This window comes from Penicillium antarcticum, assembly GCF_028974205.1.
Source record: "Penicillium antarcticum strain IBT 31339 chromosome Unknown utg000005l_segment0_segment0, whole genome shotgun sequence".
NCBI classification, from domain to species: Eukaryota; Fungi; Ascomycota; class Eurotiomycetes; order Eurotiales; family Aspergillaceae; genus Penicillium; species Penicillium antarcticum.
In genome coordinates, this window is record NW_026695303.1 from 2,403,637 (window position 1) to 2,428,551 (window position 24,915).

Here is a 24,915-nt window from a genome sequence, read left to right on the forward strand (position 1 = left end):
CTGCAAAGTAGTGTAAAGCATGGGACCATAACGCCCACAGGGAATATCCCAAGTGGCCCACGAGGACGGTTAACCAAAAAAAAGGTATCCGAATGCAATAATTTCAAAAATCTGTAGATTGCAGCTTTTTGACCCTCACAGGTCCAGCAGATCATCATCGTCGTCATCCCAGCCGCCCTTGCGACGAGAAATGACAATCTTCTGCTCTTCCTCCTCTTTGCGCTGGTTCTCGGCAACAGCACCCAACAGCTCCTTGAGCTGCTCCTCCGTCACCTTCTGTCGTAACTGACCCGATTGAGCGAGCATGATAAGACGGTTCTCGATGTCTGTTGCGCGCGATTCCTTGACAAGGCGAATGCGGCCCAGGCGATCGGCCGCGGCGGGGTCGAGGATCTGGGTCATGATTGAGGCGCGGCGTTCAGCTAGAGTAGAAGTATTGCGTCAGATATATAGGGATATAATCACGGTGTCGGAGGCCTATCCATTGCGGTTTCACGTGGATTAGGACATTGGGTCGTTCGACCTACCCTCAGCTTGTCTAATTGCGAGGATTAGTATACGTATGCACCATTGCGCAATCCATCAAATACTCACTGTCTCTGCTGTGCCTGATCACCACCATCTTGACCAGCGGGGCCGCCACGTGCTCCCTGTTGCTGTTGGAGCTGCGCGAGGCGAGCTCGTCTGATCTGGTTTGTGGGTTAGCACGGTCGATCGAGGAGCTCACGGCATTTATTTTGGGGATCAGGCAGTACCTCTTCTAGCTCTGCGTCCGCCATGGTGATAAGTCAAGTGATGATGTTAAAGTCGAGATTGAAGATTTGGTGGAACCCCACTTCCGCCTGAGGCCGACACGCGGGGGATGCACGTGGAATATTGAACTATAAGACTTTAGTCACTTATAGTATAGCTTTACGGGATAACCTCTAGAGATAAGAGTACTTAATAGCTGCAATGGCTTGATAGCCTAATATTACCATTTACTCATGGAAGGGAAATTACTTGCGCATTAGTATCGGACTCCTTATCCATCGCCTGTCTCTTAGATATCGTCTATCTACACGCATGATAATACAGTACAATGAGGCAATAGTCACTTTGAAAATGCAGCCTCCTTGCAATTGAAGTCAACATGCAGTACATGTAAACGTTGCACAGGGATGAAACAGTCTGGAGTAAACGTGGAGTCGCCTCATATCCCCTATATCCATGCCCAATGCTGCGCCTCACGAATGCGAGGGGCAAATCACGATTAGCCGTGATTTGATAGAAAATAGCCGAGTCGCAATTGTGAGATCTCGGGTGATAACTTCGAGTTTAGCTCGAAACCATCCCTGCTCTCAGGTATCTCTATCACGGCACGCGCCCGGAGGTCTCGGTCCCCGGTGGCGGAAATGGAGCATTTCTCCGTTTTGGCTTATTAGACTGCCTAATTCCCCCTCTTTTGGCGCATCGACCATTTGATTCATATCAAAGTCTTCACGATTTTGCGCTTGGAGTAGCGTAGCCGATCCTTTCAATAGTTCAGGGTGACTAAGCGTTGCCTCCTCGTGGACATTCGCGCTGCAACCTTCCCAACTCTTCCAGTGCCATCATCGGGGTGATAGTACCCTTCGGACCTGCGTGTGGTCATTCAATCCTTTCCCTATACTGCGACGCTGTCCTTTCCGTCGGTTCATTTACCTCTCCGTCTCTACTCCTCCCAGCCGGGCTCAAGCTTCCGATCCAGCACTTATACGCCTCCCCCGATCGCACGCGCGGCCTCACCAGTCTCAACCATACGCTCCTCGGTGTGAATGGCTTCGGCAGGAACCTATCTACAACAGATTTTGTCGGCGTGATATTAATTTGGTGATCAGCGGGGACCTATCTCACCTGCTTCACATTCCTTGAACGCCGTTTACGTCACTCACCATGGCCGAGTAAGTCTTCACGATCAAGATGTCTTTCGAGGTAGGAGTCAATTGTTGACGCTCAGGGGGGCAGTTTAATTGCCTTTCAAACTTCTCATCACAGTTTCTTCTCCACATCCAATATGATTCCACGACACGCCCATAAGAGGTCCGTCTCTTCCGAGCACCGCTCCCTATCCCCCGACAGAACCGTCACCAAAGCCAAGTCTACCACAAACCTTTCCGACGCTGCCTCTTCTGGCTCGAAAAGATCTTCCAGGTTCGACGATGCCAATTTTAGCACCTTGCAGGATCCGCGATTGGCGATCGGAGCGGAGGTTTCACATTCGACGTCATCGTCTCACCACCCCGACCTGAGCAACGAGGTTGCAGCATTGTCTGTGAAATTGATTCAGGCTATCAACAACCAAACAAATTTGGACGATAGCCTGGTTGCTACCCGACAAGAGCTGGAGCTTGCACAGGGCAAAATTCAAGCTCTCGAATTCCAGAACGAGAAATATCGCCGTGACATCGACACCAAAGTTTACACTAAAAAGGCCGACTCTGATCGTGAAATCCTACAATTACGAAATGAACTTGTGGAAGAGCAGACACAGCGTGCTGCTGTTGAAAAAGGCAAGAAAACCATCGAGCAGGAGCTGGAAACCCTGACTGCGGCTCTCTTCGAAGAAGCTAATAAGGTTTGTTATATCATGTCTACTCCGCAGATCCAATCCCAATTCTAACATTCTTTCTAGATGGTAGCTGCGGCTAAGATTGAACGCGAAGCGGTGGAAAAGAAGAACGAGCAATTGCGTTCTCAAATCAAAGACACAGAGCTGCTCCTGGCGTCGCACCAAGCCCAGCTCGCTGAGCTCAAGTCCGTGATGCAAGGGATGAACATCTCTAAGGATGACGTCGATGCCCGTACTACAACGGCTCCACCATCCCCTGCTGGCCCCCCGCAAGTGCAAGGTTCCGCAAAGCAAGACTCTGAGCTCGAACCGGCTCCTACATCGATCTGCAACATCGAGGAATTCACCCCGGGTCCTTCTTGCAACTTCCCGCAGATGCTCCGCATGATATGCCGGACTGATCTGCAGGCTTATGAGGATTTCCGTGATCTTCTGGTCCTCTCTCGGAGCTCTAAGCCCCCCAGCCGTGCGGCTAGTGGCTCGTACGGCGGGTTGAACGTAATGGGAATGGGTTTGGCAAGCTTCGCAAGTGGGGGGGCTTCATCAACGACTTCTTCGCCCACCAAAGGATTTGCCCATTCGCCTAATGGGAGCATGTCCTCAACAACCGGGTCTCATTTTCCTCTGAAGGAAACGCGCTTCTACAAGCGGGTTCTTATGGAGGACATTGAGCCTACCTTGCGGCTAGACTTGGCTCCAGGAATCTCGTGGCTGACCCGACGCACCGTTCTTAGCGGCATCTGCGAGGGAAGCCTCGTCGTGGAGCCAATGCCTCCAGCTTCCAAGAAATTTGAGTTCCCCTGCTCCGTCTGTGGTGAACGTAGAACCGGCACAGGCAATGAAAGAACCCACCGTTTCCGCACATCTGACAGTGAGAACGCTCAAAGATATTCACTCTGTCTTCTCTGCTTGGAGCGAGTACGCTCCTGCTGCGAGTTCACTGGTTACCTGCGTCTTATTCTTGACGGACACCTTCGCGCCGGTGATACCGAAGAAGAAAAAGAAATATGGGATGAAACCATTCGCCTAAGGGAGAGGATGTTCTGGTCTCGCATTGGAGCTGGCATCATTCCTTTGTTCAAGCAGCAAAATGAGCCTGTCAAAGCAGAGCCTACAGATCTTAATAGTAGTATCAGCGAGGACGATGACGAGCGATACCTGGAGCCTGTGGATGTCACCTATCTCCAGCCAAAGGCGGCTGAAGTTTCATTCGACAACCACGACCACAACACAGCTCAATCAGATGCCGCTCGACCGCAAAGCTCTATCTATGACGGAGATGATATGGCCATGAGCGAGAAAGACTTGAAGCGAATCTCTGCCGACTCCGACGTAAGCGTTTACGAAGAAGCCAACGCAGATGTGACCATCGACGTGAAGGCACACGACTCCAACGAGCCTTCCACCCCTGCTCAGAACAAAAATACAGAGGCCTCAGCAGAGTAACATGCACAGGCAGAAACTCCCAAACCAAATACTGTTACCTCTTGGCTCTCGTCTGATTGATTCTATGAGCACTCACCACAAGTGAGACGACTACACGCCTCCCTAGCATTTCACGATTCACCCACCTAATGTCTTCTTGCCTTTTGTGTTCTATTTTGGCATTGCATTTCCCCAAGTCACTTAATTGTTTTTGTGCCATTGATGCAGACCCGTTTCTATTTTCTGGCAGTGCTGCTTGTACCTTTTTTTCTCATTATCGGCGTTGACTTATCTGCTTCGTCGATGTGGTGATGATGGTGATTTCTACTCATCGTCTGACTTCGGTGTCTTCTTTTTTTGCACTTTCAGCATATCACCGTGTATTATTATTACCCCCTTTTTTCAATTATGTATACATAATGTGTCTTGTCTGCCTCTTTCTCGTTTCGTTTTCTTTTTGGGGACCCTGGTGTTATGGCACTGATGGACTTCTTTTTCTAATTCTGTCCTCTTCTTTCTTTCCGGTCTATTTTCAAGTTTGACTCGCCGCAATGGCGGTATGTCTGGCTACTATTGGTGGTAGGGCTTTGGGTCAATGATAGATGAATTGAGTCAGAATGAATGCATAGATGGTAATCACTCAAGTTGAAATGTAAGCAATGTACACTAAACGGTTACCAGGAACAACCTCGCGGTAAGGTGATAAACAGAGCATACACTAACCTTGTTTATCTGTATTGAACATGCTTCGGATACAGAACCACCTCGGGTATACGTATGGATCAGAGCACAGATTAGACTAGATATTTCGTTGGTTTCTGTAGAGCCAAAGGGGGCTATGGTACAAAGAAAGAAAAGCACATCATCCGAATCATCCCTCCCAAACTCCGAATTGTAGTAACAGATACGTGAAGTTGAAAAGCAAAAGAAACCCCTTAGACCCTAACTTGATATCACAAAAAAATCTTCGAAACAACCCATCCAAGTCTAAAACGTGAGGATATCATTTCTTGGCAAGTTGGTGGATGTGCCGCAACTGATCCTCGATGTTCATATTCTGAGGATTATTGGGGTTGGGCACACCAGCCGGTCCAACAGTCGGGCCCTGCTGTCCAGCAGAGCCATCCATAGCCAAGCGCTTACGGCGAGCTTCCTCCTCCGGATCGGCGGGCGAAGGATCGAAGACGTCGCTGCGCTGGCTGGCCAGACGCTTGAGGTTGTTGACGACGTCGACGGTGGAGAGGTTAGTTGTTGCACTGCGGGAGTCGGCCTTGGCGCGCTGTTCCTTCCAGCGTGGATCGAGGAGCTCGATACGGATGTGGTCGTCCAGCTCGGCAGAGGGGACCTTCTGGTTACAGTATGGGCAGATGGCCATGGCACCGGCTTGTTGGCGGCGGGCCTGGGCGCGCGGTACGTAGTCTGAGCGGATGCGCATTGGTTGCTGGCCTGGGACGGCTGTGGCTGCTGCTTGGGCGGCTGCGGCTTGATCGCGTGCTTGCATACGCTCGCGGATGCGTTGGTCTTCTTCTGGGTTTGTGTACTGGTTTGGTGGGGGGTAGGGGCCAGCTGGGTAGGGCGATGTGGAGGGCTGGGGAGCGATGACTGGTTCGGGCTGGGCTGGGTAGGCGTTGTAGTAGGTTGGGTTGTCGAGGTCTGTGGGCATTGCTTCCTCGATGCGTCGTGTGTTGAGGGATAGGGCTGCTTTCTGCTCGAGAGAGGCGGATTGGAGGTCATTGAGGGAGGTCGGGGGTGGGAGTCCAGCGTTGTCGTCGGCCTCGGTGAACTCGACAGTCTCGACCACAACGAAGTCGTGCCAGTCAATTTGGGCGTATTCAATCTGCTCCTGCTCTTTTTGATCTTCCTTTTCTTGCTTCTGTGCCTTTTGGTACTTCACCCACTCTGCACGCTGCTTGGCGCGTTCCATGACGCGGTATTTGTTTTGCGCATTTTGTTCCAGCTCGGCGATTCTTTTAACGGATGAGGTAGCTTCATCGATCCCTTCCGCGCGAAGCAAGATGGTGTACTGGTCAATCAACCGCGTGAAGAACTGGTAGAGACTGTGTTGAGGTCGTAGGAAGTCGAACTGGAAATTCCTGGCCTCGCGCTGAGAGAGGGCGGTCATGAAGGATTTACCGCGCTTTGCGACAAACAAGGCTGTGTGCTTGACTATCTCCAAATCTTGCGCGCTGATGTTGGGCATGCGCGCCGAGAAGTGGAAAGCGGCGGGCTCAGGTGGCCCCTTGGGCTTCTCGGGTTCGGCAACAGCTCCAGTCTCTCCAGTTCGGCCTGCTGACACTGATGTTCCGCGACCCTCTTTGATCTCTGCAAGGCGCCATTGATAGTAGGGCGCGTAGGCATCACCGGCGTGCAGGAAGGAGAATTTGGTGTTTGCCTTTTCCTTCTCGCGAACACGGTCTAGATACCCAGAAGTCAGCTCCTGCCGCGCGATGTGTGGGCTCTTGGGGGAAACGTACCTTCGAAGACAGCACCGTTGCGAGCGGTGTAACCTGCGGTCTTCTCGACAATTGCTAAATCGCGATGTTAGCCACCTCGTCCTGGCAGAACAGTCCTGCAACTTACCTCGAATATCCTTGGGGGGCAACACCAAACCCTCTGGAGGCTTGCTGGTCTCCTCCATCATAGGGGTATTTCCATTCGACTCCATGGCTGGTGGTGAGGATAGGAAGAGATGGTCTTTTCCAGAACTGATAGAACTGATGGACGTTGCTGACTACTCCAGCCACCTGTGGCGGTGAACCATGGCAGTACCCATGTGCGGCCATGTTTCTCTCCTTTGTCTACTCCGCCTCCGGAATGGGACTGTTTACTTGTATTTCAGGGTCTCAGAGATAGTTATCGAGTCAATTAATTGCTAGATTATAGTTCACAATATGCACTTCTACTGTGAATCTCACATGTAAAACACACGTAACCGTACTGGGGGCTAAAAAGTTAAGGGGGTCGTCCACAGCCGCCGTCGATCTGGCCTTAAGGCGGAACTGAACGCTTTCGTCCATTGCTGTTCTCGCCTCTTGACTGTTTCCTATTTTCTTCTTACTCTCCCTCCTCGGTCCTTTTTCTTTTCTCTTATTTTCTTCCCTGTCATGGGGCCTTCTTTCTCATCGTTACACGATCATTAATCGGTGGTGAGCTTGTTTGGAGCGAGGTCAAAAGTTGCACTCGACATCCAGTTATCCATTATCTACAAGCCTCTCTTTAGTGATCATATCACACTTCAACTACGATCTATCTCATTTTTTATTCCTTCGAAACTCCGACCCCTCGTGCCGATCCCCTGAACCGCTGACGTCGTCTCGCATCGCATCGGACAATTGAAACACAATGGGGCAGAAATCCAAAGACACTTTGGCAGTGCGGCCTCAGAGCCGCTCTGGCCGCTCCCCCAGTCGCTCGCCGAAACCCAAGCACCGCAAGCCTATGGCAGCTGCGGCACCCAAGAGTTATGCCTCGGATGGCGTGAAGAACAACGACATCTTCAAGCTTCCCGGCTCAGACTACAAGCTAGTTGTGCTGGTCACTATGATTGCGGCAGCTGTTCGTCTGTTCAGAATTTACCAACCCACCAGCGTTGTCTTTGATGAAGTCCAGTATGTTGCCCGCCAAACCCGTGCGTCATATGAAAAGAAAGTGGGGTGCTAATACTATGGTCTTGAATAGCTTCGGTGGTTTTGCGTCCAAGTATATCAAAGGGAAATTCTTCATGGATGTTCACCCTCCTCTGGCTAAACTGCTGATCACCCTGGCTGGCTGGCTGGCCGGTTTTGACGGAAACTTCGACTTCAAGGACATTGGCAAGGATTATCTGGAGCCTGGCGTTCCATATGTGGCAATGCGCTTGCTACCAGCAATTTTGGGTATTCTGACTGTTCCTTTGATGTTCTTCACTCTTAGGGTCACTGGATGCCGGACCTCCACTGCTGTTATGGGTGCTGGCGTCGTAATCTTCGGTATGCTTGATCTATGGATCCCGTGGTTCATGTTGGAACTATATCTAATAACTTTGCAGACAACGCTTTGGTCACTCAATCTCGTCTTATTCTTCTTGACTCTCCATTGATCTTCTTTACTGCTCTGACTGCTCTGTCATTCAGTTGCTTTACCAATCAGCAGGAGCTGGGACCCTCCCATGCCTTTAGTGGACCGTGGTGGTTCTGGCTGGTATTTACCGGTCTCTCTCTCGGCGCTACTCTTAGCGTCAAGTGGGTCGGCCTTTTCACTATGGCGTGGGTTGGATCCCTTACGGCTCTCCAGTTGTGGGTGCTGCTGGGCGATTCCAAGACTGTCACACCGGTATGTATTTCTGCATCAAAATCAATTGATGTTCGGGGCTAACTTTTGATACAGCGCCTGTGGTTCAAGCACTTCTTCTCCCGAGTCTTCTGTCTCATTGTCATCCCTCTTGGGTTCTACCTTGCCATGTTCGCTGTTCACTTCATGTGCTTGGTCAACCCTGGAGAAGGTGACGGTTTCATGTCTTCGGAATTCCAGGCAACATTGAACTCCAAGTCTATGCAGGATGTTCCCGCAGATGTCTCCTTCGGTTCGCGAGTCAGCATTCGTCACCTGAACACCCAGGGTGGCTACCTGCACTCTCACCCTCACATGTACCCCACTGGCAGCAAGCAGCAGCAAATCACCCTCTACCCTCACAAGGATGAGAACAACTTGTTCCTTTTGGAGAACCAGACTCAGCCTCTTGGTCCGTATGGAGAGGTTGAGGGTCCCTTCGCCTGGGACAACTTGACTGCTCCTGGATTCATCGAGGATGGATCTGTCATCAAACTTTACCATTCGATCACTCACCGCAGAATCCACTCCCACGATGAACGCCCCCCGGTGACCGAGGCTGACTGGCAATACGAGGTATCTGCCTATGGATACGAAGGTTTCCCTGGTGATGCCAATGATCTGTTCAAGGTTGAGATCGTTCCGTCTATGTCCGAGACGCCAGAATCCAAGAAGCGTCTGCGAACTATTCAGACCAAGTTCAAGCTGGTGCATGTCATGACCGGCTGTGTTCTGTTCTCTCACAAGGTCAAGCTTCCGGATTGGGGTTGGGAGCAGCAGGAAGTGACCTGTGCCCGTGGAGGTACCCTTCCTAACAGTGTCTGGTATGTTGAGGACAACCAGCATCCCGCTATGGCCTCAGACGCCGAGAGAGTCAACTACCGTAACCCTGGATTCCTGGGTAAGTTCTGGGAGCTGCAGAAGGTTATGTGGACCACCAACGCTGGCTTGGTTGAATCCCACGCCTGGGACTCTCGCCCTCCCTCTTGGCCCACTCTTCTCCGTGGTATCAACTTCTGGGGCAAGGACAACCGCCAAATCTACCTGCTTGGAAACCCGTTGATCTGGTGGTCTAGCACACTGGCTATTGGCATCTACTTCGTTTTCAAGGCTCTCTCCATTATCCGCTGGCAGCGCAGCTGTGGTGACTACAACAACGTCGCCTTCAAGCGTTTCGACTATGAGATTGGTACCAGTGTTCTTGGATGGTTCTTCCACTACTTCCCATTCTACCTCATGGCTCGCCAGCTCTTCCTGCACCACTACCTCCCGGCCCTGTACTTCGCCATCATGGTTCTTTGCCAAGAGTTTGACTTCCTTACCAACCGTATCCAGAGCCTTGGACTTGCTTCCAAGCCCGTGATCGGAAAGGTTTTGATGGCAGCATTCCTTGGTCTCAGCGTCCTGGTTTTCACCATCTACGCCCCTCTCGTTTATGGAAATCCCTGGACTCGCGACGCATGCAACCAGGTGAAGCTCCTCGGATCCTGGGATTTCGACTGCAACACCTTCCACACCGACGTAAGTGTTCCGGAATGGCAGCCTCCCCGGCGAGGTTACTGAATCGACGTGACCATGAACTGACATGGAATTTTTCCCACCAAATAGTTGAGTCAATACATCACTCAATATGTGCCCAACCCTCCCCAGGCCATCCCAACAACCGCAGCTCAAGCTCCTCCCGCCCCGCCACCAGTCAAGGCCCAAGAGCCCGCGCCCCCCGTCGCTGAGCCCGCTGAGAGTTCCGGAGAAGCAGCCGTCACTTCGCACAAGATCCAAGGCTCCATGGCTCGCGTTGAATACCGCGACCAAAACGGCAACGTTCTCCCCGAGGATCTGGTCGCTTCTCTCCGCGCCGAAGGTAAGGTGAAGTTCGAGACTCGCTATGAGCCCGGTCCTCGCATGGAGAACGCCCACGAGGTCCCTGTTGTCGATGGACAGCTCGCGCCCCCGCATCCGGATGTGGAGGGCCAGAATCCTGAGACCGCTAGCGGTCCCGAGGACTCCGTGCCCCCTGAAAGCCCGGCCTCTGTGGCTGAGGGTAACGAAAGCTCCGTCGAGCAGTCTACCTCCCTGGAGGCTAAGCCTGCTAGTGAAGGCAATGAGGCCACTAAGCAGTGAAATTGTGGAACATAGTGTATGAGGTGAGGGTTTCGTTGACCCATGTATAATGAGACTCCATAGAGTAGTTGTTGTTTCTTTGTTGGCTTTTTCGCTAGTGTTTCCATAATCAACACTGATATCCACGAATTTGTCCCAATTGTATAGCAGTATCATGAGTCAATTCCATCACTTTTAAAGCTTGTGCATGAGCAATGGATTTGGGCAGGTTAGTAGCAGGACACCACACACACTTCAGTTGGTAGATGAAGATAAAGCGCAAAAAAGAGATCGATTCCCAATTGACTCTTATCTGAACACGAATACTATGCACAAAAACCCTTGCAATCCAAATGGGCTAACCCACGCGGCAACCCCTTCTCTCCGCAGTCTTAGCAGTCTTAGTATACAGCAGCCGGCCGCAGGATACGGCGGTTCGCTTCATTCAACTTCTTAAGGCACTTTTAACAGCTATTCAATAGCCGTTTAGTAGTCCCATTCCTCCTTGCCGTACTTGTTGAAGCGCTCGTGGAGGTCCTAAGGCACATGTCAGCATTCAATATAGAGACAGTCAAGCCAACCTCGAAGTTCTGAACCAAGTGATCGAGCATGGCATATGAGTCAGAGAGTCCAATGGAACATACCTCGGGCAGGGTGACATTGGGGACAATGACGGTGTTCATGGCGCTGGGGGCAGCGCGGAGGGGCTGGCTCTTGTCACCGTGGGGGTGGTACTGGTACTTGTAGACCTTGCCATCCTCGGAAACATTCTCCCAGGGCATGGCACTCTCGCCAATGCGAACGTTGCTCTCGGAGTTGACGGAGGTGGGCTTGCGGCCGAAGTACCTAAAGATTGCGAAATCATGGATTAGCCGATGCTCAAGCTTGCATAATGCTTTGGAAATGCGCCATTGAGAGATGTGAGTCGGTCGGAGTGCTCCATTGAAAGCATTGGTACGTCACAATGGCGCAAATGGGGCGAAATATTTGGATGTCGGGAGATGTAGGGGAATATTGGGAGGGATGCTCACCAGCCGGCAATCATCAAGGCACCAGACATGACACCGAGCAGAACCTGTAGACATAGCAGTTAGACCGATAGCTCTGCGGGGGTTTAGTGGCTTGTGGTATTCGTACGTAGAGCTCGGGGTCACGCTTGCCGGCCTTGTCAAGGTTGGCGGCCTCCTCGACCTTGGAGGAGTTGAAGCGGCGTGGGGGGGCGCGGAAGAGGGCCTGGCGGGTGAAAGCCCGGCGGCCAGCCAGAGCAGCGATTGTGGACATATTTGCAGCAAGTCGAGCGTGCGTGGAGTTGGTAATTTGTGGGTGAACTGGTGACGGGAGTGGGAGAGAATCGAATGATGTTGCCGGCCACGAACGGACCTTATGTAAGCTGGCCAATCAGCACTCACAGAATTTGCATCGCATGTTCCGACTCACTTCACTACAATTTGCGACTTGTATATGGGCTTAGGTCTGATTAGGGATATGAAAATTGATTATTCATGTGTGCCATATACATACTAATTGCCGAGTTTGATCGAAAGACCCCAGTATCTGTCACATTTGAGCTCCTGGATTTATCCGATATCACGGTTTATCTTTCCAAATGCGACCAACACCTCGGGTTCAATCAGTATTACAGAATACGCCACATAACCGCTTATGTAGTGCTATGTTCTCGAGACTTGGTCGTTTTCGAGCAAAAGTCCCACGGCCAAATATATTCTGTTTTGAGGGCGGTTCTACGCTGGTTGCCAATTCCTCAAGCGCTTTCTTGTAAGCGGATATGATATGCCTTTGATTGCTCAATAAATTTTTAGCGTCCGGGTCTCTTCAATTTTGACTATAAGAAATATATTGATCCAAAATAATCATTTCTATTACGCTGACCATAACCTTTTCTGCATATTTACCAGGTTGAAGAGTCATGCGAAGCATAGCTCCAAGTATCTTCTAGTGTAAATCTAAGGGCAAGAACATTGAAACAAGAATACCCAATCATCTTCAGAGCCAATTTGATTATACGTATAAGCATCTGCTCGACACAATCTTAACAAGGGGCTATCTGAGTGGTAAGTGACTTTACGTCCTACAACAGTGTCTATATATCCTTTCACAACACCCGCCTCTAAATGATCTGGATGAGCAACCCAAAGCTCTTGAGAATGACTCAAAGAGAGAGATTAAAAATATACTACAAAAGAGAGGCCAAGTTTAGGCAGAAATCATGCATATAATAGTACATCTTTTTGAGGTGTTCGTAGAGAGACTGTCTAATACTTTTTGGCACTGTGAACAGATGTATGGCTCCTATTGTAGTATCCGCTTTCAACACCAGAGAATATTCTTCATGTAATTGTATAAAATTAAATACCTAGGTATAAACTTGGTCAATGGTGATAGTCTGCTGTTATTCAGTCATTTAAGCTTGTTGGATCATGGATTTGGATTATATATCCGGGTGCTCGATCCTGATATGGGCATCTTGAATACCCTTTTTTGAATTATGCAATCCAACCAGATCTGGATACTGTTCTAGTGGCTAGATGTAGGCTTCTATTTGACAAATACAAATCCTAGATCATTGCATCCAAATAGTATCAAGGGGTCGACTTATAGTTCCAAGCAATCCAATCATGAGGCTGAACACCACGTGATATAAATATGCTGCCTGAGATGCCTGGCCGAAGACCCACCTTTAGCCCGATCTAGATTACATAATAATTCCATCCCATCGCCCCCTACGTTGCTTGGGTCGATTTCTCTGGTTCTTTAATTCGAGTCGCTGACGATTGATCATTCCGGAGTATGTTTCCTGTGATGTAATTGGCTTTTATGCATTGGCTGGGCTTGTTTATCGCTGTTCTAAGGTACGTGATTCCGATTTTCACCATCAGGGGCTCTACAATTTGGCCCCGGCTTTTCGCGTTTGTCGGTGGAACACAGCACATAGACTCGAGACTAATGAACTCATAGAACCCTGGACGATCCGTTTAGTCCCTTGTTCAATCCCGTCTCGACTCCATTGTCACTCCTTTCTGTGGTTTCGCTCGTCACATTGCCCGATAGCTGCCTACGCTCACCGCGATTCGCTTCCGCCATTAGGCCATAGTCTTCTCGAGTCGCAATATGATAGCGCGCATTTCGATATAGTTAATTATTAATATTCACTCTCTTCCAGCACAATGGCAAACCCCACAGATCGTCCAAACAGCGGCGACACGAACCCGGCCTCAACACAGCAACATGTGCTAGGTATTCCTCGTCCTCCCTCGGTGGGAGGAATTTCATCACGAGTGACAGATGACGACGGAGAGCGAACAACTTCTTTTACATCACCTCCACCATCGCACCAGCATGGACCCTCGGCTTCCAGGCGTGGTCCGCCTCCGACGCGAAACTCCATTACCGCGTCCAGCCAAGTCACCAGCAGACCTGATAGCTCGGCTAGCCGGCTGAGTAGAAGTCATATCCCATCCCTGACGGCCCAGGCATTCTTCCGGCCAATGAGTTCGCAGCGATTGCAAGCACACCGGGGTACTCGCCCTAGGACCAAGGGAACGTTTTCGTCCGATGACTGGACAGAACAAGGAAGTCAGAACCGGAGGAGCATAGTTTCGAACAGTACAGTCCCCCAAGGTTCTCTTCCTCAGACAGATATGGAAGCTCCACCGTCTCGGGGTACAGAATTCACGGATCCCATCATCCCGGACCGCAACACCTCCAACGCCAGCCCTATCGACAACACAACCATCCGAAGTTTGGGCGACAGTGTCAGGCTGCTGCGAGACAGAGAGGAGAGACAGAAACCCCAGCCTGGTCGTCTCAACCTGGATGCGAACTATTCAGGACAAGCCGCTCAGGATGTACCGCCGAAATCACCACTTTCATTCCTCTCATTCCAACAAAATAGGGGAACGCCACACAACCATGACTCTCGGGGCCATGAACATCTTTCATCCGCTACCTCTTCTCCGGGACCTCTTGATGTGAAGAAGCCCCCTCTTCCAAAATCTAATTTGGGGAAGAATTGGGAATATTTCACTGGCAATACTCTGTTTTGCGGAGGAGGGCGATTCCAAAATGCGAGAGATAAGCCCGTCAATATTGCAACGGGGCTTCTAGTCGTTGTACCGTCAGCTTTGTTCCTCGGATTCTCGGCCCCTTGGCTATGGCATAACGTCTCACCTGCCATTCCAATCTTGTTTGCCTATATCTTCTATATTTGCATCTCATCCTTCGTACATGCGTCTACCGTCGATCCTGGAGTGAGTGACTCAAATCTGATGAATCCGACGATTGCTAATATAATAACCAGATAATGCCCCGGATTGTTCACCCTATGCCCCAGCCGAATCCTTCAGATGATCCGTTGGCGCTTGGCCCCCCTACAAATGACTGGGTGATGGTCAAACTCGCTACTTCCGAGGTGGCTGCCATGGACGTGCCTGTCAAATACTGCAAGACATGCAGCATCTGGCGGCCTCCTCGCTGCTATCATTGTCGTGTCTGTGACAACTGTGTCGAGACCCTCGATCACCACTGTGTGTGGCTCAACAATTGTGTTGGTCGCCGCAACTATCGCTATTTTTTTACTTTTGTCAGCTCTTGCACCATTTTATCTTTCTTTTTAATTGGCGCCAGCCTCGCACATATCTTGGTCTATAGGTCGCAGGAGCACATCTCCTTTGGTGCCGCAATTTCCAAATGGAGGGTGCCCTGGGCTATGGTGATCTATGGTATCGTTGCAGTGCCTTATCCCACGTCCCTTTGGGCATACCATTTGTTCCTGACCGGTCGTGGCGAGACAACAAGGGAGTATCTCAACTCGCACAAGTTTGCCAAGGCGGACCGCCATCGGCCCTTCACTCAGGGAAATGTTCTCAAGAACTGGATTGCCGTCCTTGGACGTCCCCGACCTCCCACATACATGCAGTTCAAGAAACGATATGAGGATGGCGATCAACGATTGGGGACACAGAAGCGCAAGTATCGTGTCCCCGATGTTGAATCTCAAGGAGACATTGAGATGCAACATGTCGGTCCCCAGCAGGGCTAAAAAAACCTTCGTTCTGTGCCCGTCGACTTCTCACGACTCTTGAACATGATATTCATGATATCTTCCTTCGATTTCCCATTCTTTCCAAAATCCTTCACAGCTACCACGTTCTAATCACCACATTATCCATACCCTTCTTCCTCCAAGTTCTGTCTGCTTTGCTGTACTTGGCAAAGACATAATCCTGTCTTCCTACCGATCTTTGAACATTTCCTTATTCTGTTATTACCCTTCTGTCACTTGTGTGACAACTGGAAATCAGACATCCTACCAGAGCAGTCTACCTCGACTTCTATATCATGTTTATGGAACATATTCATTCCATGATATTTGATCTGTGCCTAGCAAAATTAGATTCTCATTTCATATACACTTCTTCAGTACGCGTAGAATTCCCCATGCGGGGTGGAAGTTATGAGGGATTTCGGCATTCCAGGAAATCTGACTTCGTAAGCTTTCTCCTTCTCATGCGAGAAGTTTCCTCCTTCCCCCTTGTTATCCAATCCTTTCTCGCTCTAGGGTATTGAAGATCTCGGGAAATTCTGCACTTTTGAGGCTGGGGTTGTGTTGGTGTTGCACGCGTCAGACATCGCATCGCCCTAAATTGATAAGAAGCGCGCGGGAGCTGATCCCCGTCTGGCACTCTCCCCCTTATATTCCCCCCATCCCAGACCACACGCGCCAGTTCATTGAGAAAGGCGGTTCCTCGTGGAATTGTCCTGCTCATTTACGCAGTGTTTCAAACATGGCGCCCCGAACGTCCCGATTACTCGCGTCCGCGTCCGCGGCTGCCGACAAGGCACACGAGCCCGAAGACAACATTAGCCTCGACGTTCCAGAGCAACTTTTGACCCCCGAGAACAGCCGTTCTGAGACATCGAGCAACAATGAAAACGCGTTGACTGACGAAAATACCGCGGGACGGCGGAGGTCAACACGAGTCGCACGCGCATCGCTGGCCGGTCAGCCACTGGACGACACAGCTGAGAAGAACGGATCCGCCGCTTCCTCCAGCGAAGCCTACGTCGCTAGCCTCGCCAACGCAAAAAGATCCCATTCCTCTCTGCGTCACAGTATTGCCGTGATGGAAAATTCCTTATGGAACGGTACTCCAGACGAGGATGCTGCGGCAGATGATCACCCAATGGCCCCCGATACCCCGGTCTCAAAGTCTTCCCAAGAGTTGCAATCCGAGGATATGAATATGTCGCTTCAACAGCGGGCACTACGGAAGCGTGTGGACAAGGCATTGGAGGAAGATGAGGAAACGCCCAAATCGAAGCCAACCCCGACTCGTGCCGCTTCCCGCAAGTCTCTACGGCGGTCAGGTCGCATAGGTATTTTGGATAAGGCTTCTGACCTCGTTGATCGGGCCCACAGTATTCTGGGAAAGCGCACGAGAAGTATGGCAGATAAGGAACTTGGTCGTCGTGCTAGTCTCCGGCCTCGTAATCTGGCCCCGACAAAAGAAGAGAATGAGCATGCAACGAAGAAGCGCCGAGTCTCTGAGAGTGATTTGTCCAAGCTCAAATCTCAGGATACGCCTGCTCCCGAGGAACCGTCCGCACCATCCTCGCCTCGGCCTAAGCGCAAGCTGTGGCTGTCTCACGGTCTCTACACTGGACAGGAACCTTCGGACTCCCCTCCCAAACAGCGCCGGAGCAAGAATTCTAAGAAGACTGGAACTGGTCCCATGCACCGTACTATTCTTCCTATGCCCATGTTCAAGGGTGCTCGGCTGTTGAAGAACGGAAGAGATTACCAACTGCCATACGACATCTTCTCGCCTCTCCCGCTTGGCCAGCCCAAGCCCGATGAGTGGCGCAAGACTAACAAGAGTGAGTATTGGATCGGAAGCTCACATTTTGAAGTGAGGGCTAACACACAGTTTAGATGTTTTTGTTGGCGACGCCGGAAGCTTTTGGAAAGCGAACAAGAACCTCGAGCTGTCTACTTGCATGTGTGAGGAGGAAACTGGCTGCGACGAAAATTGCCAGAATCGCTACATGTTCTACGAGTGTGACAACGGTAACTGCAGGCTGGGTCCAGAGTGCGGGAACCGAAACTTCGAGGGACTCAAGCACCGCACCAAGGCTGGTGGCAAGTATAACATTGGAGTCGAGGTCATCAAGACACAGGATCGTGGCTACGGCGTCCGCAGCAACCGTTCCTTTGAACCCAATCAGATTATTGTGGAGTATACTGGAGAGATTCTCACGCAGTTTGAGTGCGAGAAGAGGATGAGAACAGTGTACAAGAACAATGACGTATGCCATCTTACTTCTCTTACTGATTACTTGTTGCTGACCTGTTCATTTAGTGCTATTATCTCATGTATTTTGATCAAAATATGATCATTGATGCGACGCGTGGGTCCATCGCTCGCTTCGTCAATCATGCATGTGATCCCAACTGTCGTATGGAGAAATGGACTGTTGCTGGAAAGCCTCGCATGGCCCTCTTTGCCGGAGATCGTGGAATCTCCACTGGGGAGGAATTAAGTTATGACTACAATTTCGAGTGAGTATCTTTTGTGACCAGCCAGATAGACTCTTGCGCTAATACTATATGAGCCCATACTCCAACAAGAACGTGCAACAATGTCGCTGTGGATCAGCCAATTGCCGAGGCTTCTTGGGGCCACGTCTGAAGGATAAGCAACAGCGCGCTAAAGAGCTTGAGCAGAAGCGGAAGGCCGATAGTTTGAAGAAGACCAAGAAAGTCATCGGCAAAAAGCGCAAGGCTGCAGCAGAGTCTTCATCCGAATCTGGGTCTGATTCCGAATCCGAAACCGAGTCTGAGTCTGAATCTGAGTCCGATTCCGAGGAAGATGAGCTGCCAAAGAGCAAACGTCGCAAGCTGATGTCAACGAAATCTATTCGGGCTGGTGTCAAGAAGGCCGTGGCAACTGTCCGGGGAAAGAAGACCACGAAGACCACAGCAAAGGCCAAGACCACCACCAAGGCGAAGAACGTCAAGTTGCCCAAAGTCAAAGCTACAGGGAGAGTGAAGGCTGCTGTACGCGCTACTCGTGGTACGAAAATTACCACGACTACGAAAGCCACCAAAGCCACCAAGACCACCAAGGCGGCCCCAGCTTCGCCCGCCAAGAAGTCAACAACAACGCTCAAGCGTCCATCTGCCGAGACCAAGAAGAAGATTCTCGCCACTGCTTCCAAGGGTGCCGTAGGCCGTCCTCGCAAAAATGTTGCGCAAAAGGCTTCTGCTAAGAGCCCCGTCAAGGCGAAAAGCCCTGCTAAGAAAGGCCTCGGCAGAAATGTCAAGAGCGTCGCTCGGCGTGTTGTGCGATCTGTCAGGGGAACAAAGAAACCTTGAACGCCTTGATCAGCCTTTGACTGCTCGTTGCAGTGCGCTGCTTGTTAACGAGACTTAGCAGTCAAATTGTTCTGCCTTCTATCATGAACTGCAGACCATCAGCCAGCAGCTGGGAAGTGGACTTGCTTAGTTCCTTCGGCTTTTACTATCTCATTTTCTGTCAACCTTGACATTTGACGCAACAGGTGTTTCGAGTCTCATGTCTGATATGGCTCTCCACCAGCAAGTTTTTTTTCCTCTCTCTTTCTAACCCATAATTTTCGACTTCAATTCTTTCTTGACGTGTTTGTCCTTCTTGCTCGATTGTTGACATTCATGTTCATTAGCTACTCCCCCCCCTGTACGACATCCCTTTTTGTTATTGCTCTACCCCATAACTGAGAAGGCGTTTCGTGGTCGGTCTCCTTGTTCTATTCAATCTTGTCTTTTCTATCTTTCTTCTGTTCTTCTTCTTTATCATTCTTCCTCTCTGGCTTCCTTTTTCTGCTTGAGCTCTTATTCTGTTAATGCGTCATGGTCATGAAAGTGAGTGGATGCCCTGGGCCGCTGTTGCGTGTTTAGTTCAGATTGGTGCGTGACCTTTATATCTGCTTTGATATAGCTAGGGTAGATGTTTCCAAATTCAACATTGTTTACCCTTGGCTCAGATGATAGTCCCCATCGAGAGTTGGTTCCATGCATATTAAGTATGGTAAGCATCGTTTCTGACATTGGTCTTCGAATGGTCATCTACCCAAGGGTTCTCTCTCCCATCACCCGCTATATAGATCTACAGCTTGGCTTTCATAAAACTTCGCCTCTTCCTACCAACTTTCATATCTCAAGGCAGATATTCACCGGAGAGTCGATATATTAACCAAGCAGCAAACATTAAATTGAACAGCAAGCAAAATAGGACCGCTTAGCTGAGTCTCTCGGGTATATACGCATTAACGCATGAAAAGGACCTCTAACCCCAAAATTCCCCAACCGTAACCTATCCACCAATCGAAACAACATCCCAGTAAGAAGGACTTTCACCACGTCGTGGGGCGCCCGAGCATATCGCACTTTCATAACAAGGAGTTCCAAGAAGCTCCTCTGTTAAAACTCTGTCCTCGGTGTATTCCTGTCCAGGGGTTTCAGTCTGACCTGTCACAGCTTGTAGACCTGAAAGATCCATTACATCACACTCTGGGTATGGTTTGTCGTGGATGTAGTCTGTGTATGATGGAGCAGGTTGGAGGTCGGTGAGACATTCTTTGTATAGCGAGTAGGAAGAGGAGAAGGATTTGGGGAAAGAGCAGAAGGAAATTGGGAAGAAGGCAGCAATCTAAGATGGAAGGACAATCGTTAGCTTTGTTGTTTTCTGTGCTTCCTGTAATTTCTCATGCACACTTACCTCAGAGTAGGCCCCATTAGGATTGAGAAGCTTGATGCACACTTTGAGGCTGTGTGATATTTTAATGACAGATGTGTTGCAACTTGGCACACAGGGCTCGATGCATTTCGAAGGCAAGATGGTATGAGATAGTGCATCCCATTCCTCTCCATCTGCTTCCTCAGGGGAAATCCCATCTCCTAAGAAATCCTCAAACTCAGAGGAATCATTGATGATAATCTTCTCTCGGGTTTGGCGTATAGATCTTGGCCCTCCAGCCCTAGAATCCACAGCGTGGGATTCCATAAGCTGGACCTTGATCGAGGCAGGTCGAACGCCTTTTTGGAGTGGAATATATCGGAAATCAATCTTCATAGGGGCTCCGATTTGATATGATCGTCCCGGGATACTGATTCGATATGCAATCTTTTCGGCCCAGGTTCTTTCAATGCTCTGTGTAGTTGTGATGTCAGTTGTCCCATTCACTTAGAAGCCGGGTCTCGTTCTTGTACGTACCTCAGGTTCAAGGAAGGATAAGGGCTCCAGAGCCTCAGATACTCTCATATCCTTCGATCTTGCAATCAATCCCCATGAACAGTTGATCCCTGCGGTTAACTCGTATCGAATGTAGCAGTCGTCTAGTCCTTCGACACTCTCTGGTTGGCTGTTGTGCAGAGTGACTTCAAATGGGAACTCATAGTTGCCTGGTTGCAAGGTTGTTTGCTTTTTGTTCGACTCGGGAAGGAAGCTCCAGATCTGGTGGTAGAATGTTGCTTCGCGCCAGGCTGCTTTCTTGTGCTGGCCATCTGGTGTTGTTGAATCCCAGCTGATGATAGTGTTAGCTTGATATCCTGACCAGCGGTATTTTCAGGAAACAGGGGAACATACTTGACATATTGAATCCCTCTTGTGTGGAGCTTGAGTTCTTTGACGGGCAGTGGCTTGTTCAGACATAGAACAACGGTGCCATTGAGGTGGCCGTAGCTAGTATCCTCATCAATACGAGGAAAGGTAAGGCTACTATTATCGAGTCTAAGCAAGTAATCACCCAGTCAGTGAGTTAAAAGCAAAATAGAGTGCTATGGTCTGACCTGATATCAAAGTAGGTTGGTACATTCGCAGCCTGACAACCGCCAAACAACCAAGAAGCCATGGTGTACGTAAAATTAATTGAGAATTCAGAATGGATAGATTATTCCATGTAAAAGTGTGACTAGAGAAGTGGAAACAATTGCCAGAGGAGCTACCGTATTTATATTCAAGTTGCTACTGGGTCTGGCCTGACTCGGCAAGCCGATCGGGATTCCGAATCCTTCGGGAAATTCGCGGCTTGAGGTGTGGCCCATAGAATCCTTACCATACACCAATAAAGTGGGGGTCCTGCTGCAGAATAGTGACATGATGTCTTGAAAAGACCGCTGAGTGACCTGATCGGTCGGATGATTTCCTAATGCGGAACGCTTGCCGCCAAAAAGCCCTAACGCTTCAAGATTCTGCCTAAGAAGGCTCGGTGAACTCGGTGAGAGGATCAAGATAAAGTCAGCTGGGATTTACAGGGCTGCATATAAGACTAAAGGAAATTGGAAAGAGAAAAAAAATGCACAGATGACGCTGCTGTGATTCATCTCGTCCCTATATGTTCAGTCGGGCTCAGTTATCCTTTGTCGGGCGAGATGTCTAGCCCTTAGTAGGCGGAGGTGCATGGACTTGTCCTCTTGTTCGAAATTGCTGGGTAGATCATACTTAGTCACATAGATAGGATGAATCTTGCCGGATTCACCTCTCTTAGTGGGATCAGTGGGGGGATACCCTAATTCTAGTCTGTGAAGTGGAGACTCTCAGCTCTCAATGGCACGGTACGGGGTTTGGAGAAAGCGACAACGATGGATCAGTGAACAGGATGAACTGAAGGAACGGACAGGCAGAGCACGAAGCTAATGATAGAGCGACTGATGCACACATTTGAGCAAAAGTGTCGGGAATCAGAGTCAACAGATAAGACCGGTCCTTATTCGTGGATACTCTCAATAAAAAGCAGTATCCTAAAATTGGAATTGATTCAAGATTCAGAAGAGGCGTACTAGAAATACTGAAGAAGGTGACATGTCAAAATAGTGCGTTGTCCCTTAAGGTCCCTGAACGTTGCCGTATAATGTAACAGAAACAGTCACCGAAGTGAACAAATTCAAATAAGTCACGTTGAAACAATAGACAAACAACATGATTCTACATAAATGTAATAGCGAAGAATCAATGACCAACAAACAACCCTAGAGCCCAGACTCCAGCCTACGAATACAAACACGCCAGACAAATAATAAACAAGACAAAGAGTATTCATCATACACCGTTAAAAACCGCATGAACTGGATAGTAGTAACAAAAAGAGCCTACGAAGACTCCGCAGGGGCACCCTCAAGAACTGAATCCGAGGGCTGCTCAACTTCCCTAGTAACCTCTCCAGGATGGTCATCCCTCTGCTCGGGTTCTGCAGCGGCAGTCTCAGCTTCTGGCTGATCCGCTTGTTCTGCCTTATCTTCTGTTTTATCCTCAGCCACAAGTGTTTGTTCTTCTGCGGGAGCTACATCTGCGGCGGTAGAATCCGCTTCAAATGAAGGAGGCTGAGACTCATCGGCTGGTGGTTCCGATAGGGGTGTTCTGGGCTTCGCAGGAGATTGGGTTCCTTCAGGCACGGGGCTCTGCTCCGGCGCCGCTGGAGTCTCGCTCATTTCGACGTCCTTTGCTTCAGCCGGACTTGGGTTAGGTTGGGGGATATCGGCTTCCTTTTTTTGGTCATCGTCAGCGGCAGCTGAAGCGGGTTCGATGTGAGGCTGGGTGGTGGTCTCGTTTGAGGTGGGTTGAGGTTCTTCAGTCTCGGCTGGGACTTCGGTCGAAAGTGAAGGTTGCACTGGTTCTGAAAGTTTGTCGGAACCATCAGATTGTGGAGCAGCTGTAGCCTCAGGTTGACCTGTGGCTTCAGGCTCCTCTTGCTTTGGCGCAACGTCAGTCGTTGCTTCTGCCATCTCAGATTTGCTGGGCTCTGAGGCGTCAGTCTCAGCAGCTGCATTCGAAACTGCAGCAATTTCAGCAGAAGAGAGAGTAGCATCGTTATGTTCTGGTGCGGCAGGCTTCTGATCCAACTCAGCGGCCTCAATCTTTGGAGGTACGCTGGTATCCAGTGCACTGTCGTCTGTCTCGGGTGCCTTTTCAGGCTGAGAAGAATCGGTAACCTGCTGCTGCGAAGGAGTCTCAGCCCCAACAGATGTAGATGGCTCTAAGGAAAATTGTTGGTTGTCGGGACCAGCGTCTGCCATGTCGACATCAACTGACTGCTCAGCGGGAGTCTCAATAGAAGGCTGATCAACAGACTCCGTACCAGACGGAGGCTGAGGGGTCTCAGGAGTCTTAGCATCTACCATCGACTCATCACCCTCATCCCCCTCGTCACTCTCGTCGCCATCCTCCTCATCATCATCTTGGCCGTTCGGATCCATCGACATGCGTGAACCATCCTGGCTTCCTCCCTGGCCATCACCAGTACCGTCACCCATACCATGTACTGTGGCGGCATCGGCACCCTCGCCTGGCGCGAACATGACCTTCTTCTTGCGACCCTTACCAATACCCTTGCCCTTGCGCTTAGGGGGAGGAGGACGTCGCTTGGGTGGTGTCATAACAGCCGCTGAGCCAGCCTCTGCAACAACAACGCCCTCGGCATTGACAATCCCTACACCCTCAACGACTGTTCCAGGCGCAGGCGCCTCTGGCTTCACAGGGACCTCGCTCTGCGCAGCAATCGCCTGCACATCGCCAGTGATCTCTCCCTCAATGCGATGACCCTCAGGTACCCAGGCTTCGTATATAGAGATATTGCCAGTCTCAGGGTCTGTCTTCTTGAATTTCGTCCTGCGCATCGGCGCACCCGCATCACCAGCAGCAGCGCCATACAAGCAAGGAAGACCAGGACGTCTCTTCGCCAAGAATTCTACCTCTGCTGGCTCCAGGTGCTTAGGAAGCGTCAGCCATTTGCGAGTAGTGAAGCTTCGATCGGCGGCGTGGGCATTGGCTGAATTCGGGTCCTCCGCATCTGCTACGCTCTTCTCTTCCTCATCGGCAGCCCGACCACTTTGGCGAATATGGACACATCCAGCCCGGGCCGCGCGCAGAAGGGCGCGACTGAGTGGAGGCAGAAGCTGGCTGTCTCTTGGCATTGGGAGCTCTGGTAGTGTCGGCCCTCCGCCTGAGCCCTGGACACTGAAATCGGAGTCTTCGAGCTTGGGAGCTTGGGAGAAAGTATGTGGCTGCTTCGACCAGCGACGTACTGGCAATCCTTCAAAGACATCGTGGTCGATTTGGCCGTTTCGGGTGCGATTGGGGCCGTCGAGATGTCGCCCTGAGCGCGAAGCCCGAAACTAAAAGGTGTTAGCCAGCTGTTTCTTTGAAGCGATTATATCTTGTGTCCAAAGTGCCCATGGCTCCTAGCTCGGACTAGTCCAGCTAGACAGGACCGATGGAAGTCGTGAGCGCAACGTGCAACGTACTGTGGAAGGCATATGTGTCAATGCCGCTGCGGTCGGCTTCCCCGAAATCAATGAACCAATATAAAGCGTGCCGACCACAAATAAGTTGGTTAATTAGTTGGCGGAGCTGTTGCGTGGAATAGTATGGGGGAGTAGGTGATAGACAGTGCCTCTCCGTCGCGCGACGGCGGCGTAAGGAGCGATCACGTGATTGGGA

At 50.4% G+C, this 24,915-nt stretch overlaps 9 protein-coding genes across 9 annotated transcripts; 4 read left to right on the plus strand and 5 right to left on the minus strand.

The window, feature by feature from the left end:
* Positions 1 to 135: 135 nt before the first annotated feature.
* N7508_005566 (DNA-binding protein) lies at positions 136 to 779 on the minus strand (the record flags this gene model as incomplete). Its single annotated transcript, XM_058463632.1, has 4 exons — positions 136 to 422; positions 528 to 538; positions 595 to 689; positions 756 to 779. 4 exons carry the CDS (start codon positions 777 to 779, stop codon positions 136 to 138), a joined length of 417 nt encoding a protein of 138 aa, XP_058320110.1.
* Positions 780 to 2,035: 1,256 nt separating this feature from the next.
* On the plus strand, positions 2,036 to 4,036 carry N7508_005567 (guanine nucleotide exchange factor SEC2; the record flags this gene model as incomplete). The annotated part of the gene is made up of 2 exons (XM_058463633.1): positions 2,036 to 2,596; positions 2,654 to 4,036. The coding sequence occupies 2 exons, from the start codon at positions 2,036 to 2,038 to the stop codon at positions 4,034 to 4,036; spliced, it is 1,944 nt and encodes a 647-aa protein (XP_058320111.1).
* Positions 4,037 to 5,018: 982 nt separating this feature from the next.
* N7508_005568 (SURP domain-containing protein) lies at positions 5,019 to 6,680 on the minus strand (the record flags this gene model as incomplete). The annotated part of the gene is made up of 3 exons (XM_058463634.1): positions 5,019 to 6,430; positions 6,490 to 6,543; positions 6,596 to 6,680. 3 exons carry the CDS (start codon positions 6,678 to 6,680, stop codon positions 5,019 to 5,021), a joined length of 1,551 nt encoding a protein of 516 aa, XP_058320112.1.
* Positions 6,681 to 7,357: 677 nt separating this feature from the next.
* On the plus strand, positions 7,358 to 10,444 carry pmt1 (protein mannosyltransferase 1; the record flags this gene model as incomplete). Its single annotated transcript, XM_058463635.1, has 5 exons — positions 7,358 to 7,623; positions 7,694 to 7,983; positions 8,043 to 8,326; positions 8,381 to 9,844; positions 9,932 to 10,444. 5 exons carry the CDS (start codon positions 7,358 to 7,360, stop codon positions 10,442 to 10,444), a joined length of 2,817 nt encoding a protein of 938 aa, XP_058320113.1.
* A 465-nt stretch (positions 10,445 to 10,909) lies between these two features.
* On the minus strand, positions 10,910 to 11,704 carry N7508_005570 (uncharacterized protein; the record flags this gene model as incomplete). The annotated part of the gene is made up of 4 exons (XM_058463636.1): positions 10,910 to 10,960; positions 11,068 to 11,269; positions 11,455 to 11,498; positions 11,561 to 11,704. 4 exons carry the CDS (start codon positions 11,702 to 11,704, stop codon positions 10,910 to 10,912), a joined length of 441 nt encoding a protein of 146 aa, XP_058320114.1.
* A 1,904-nt stretch (positions 11,705 to 13,608) lies between these two features.
* On the plus strand, positions 13,609 to 15,482 carry erf2 (palmitoyltransferase ERF2; the record flags this gene model as incomplete). Its single annotated transcript, XM_058463637.1, has 2 exons — positions 13,609 to 14,691; positions 14,742 to 15,482. 2 exons carry the CDS (start codon positions 13,609 to 13,611, stop codon positions 15,480 to 15,482), a joined length of 1,824 nt encoding a protein of 607 aa, XP_058320115.1.
* A 745-nt stretch (positions 15,483 to 16,227) lies between these two features.
* On the plus strand, positions 16,228 to 18,818 carry N7508_005572 (putative histone-lysine N-methyltransferase (Ash1); the record flags this gene model as incomplete). Its single annotated transcript, XM_058463638.1, has 4 exons — positions 16,228 to 17,320; positions 17,376 to 17,749; positions 17,803 to 18,002; positions 18,056 to 18,818. 4 exons carry the CDS (start codon positions 16,228 to 16,230, stop codon positions 18,816 to 18,818), a joined length of 2,430 nt encoding a protein of 809 aa, XP_058320116.1.
* Positions 18,819 to 19,794: 976 nt separating this feature from the next.
* Positions 19,795 to 21,331, minus strand: N7508_005573 (arrestin family protein; the record flags this gene model as incomplete). The annotated part of the gene is made up of 5 exons (XM_058463639.1): positions 19,795 to 20,130; positions 20,200 to 20,631; positions 20,695 to 21,004; positions 21,067 to 21,210; positions 21,270 to 21,331. The coding sequence occupies 5 exons, from the start codon at positions 21,329 to 21,331 to the stop codon at positions 19,795 to 19,797; spliced, it is 1,284 nt and encodes a 427-aa protein (XP_058320117.1).
* Positions 21,332 to 22,568: 1,237 nt separating this feature from the next.
* On the minus strand, positions 22,569 to 24,731 carry N7508_005574 (uncharacterized protein; the record flags this gene model as incomplete). The annotated part of the gene is made up of 2 exons (XM_058463640.1): positions 22,569 to 24,590; positions 24,720 to 24,731. The coding sequence occupies 2 exons, from the start codon at positions 24,729 to 24,731 to the stop codon at positions 22,569 to 22,571; spliced, it is 2,034 nt and encodes a 677-aa protein (XP_058320118.1).
* Positions 24,732 to 24,915: the final 184 nt, after the last annotated feature.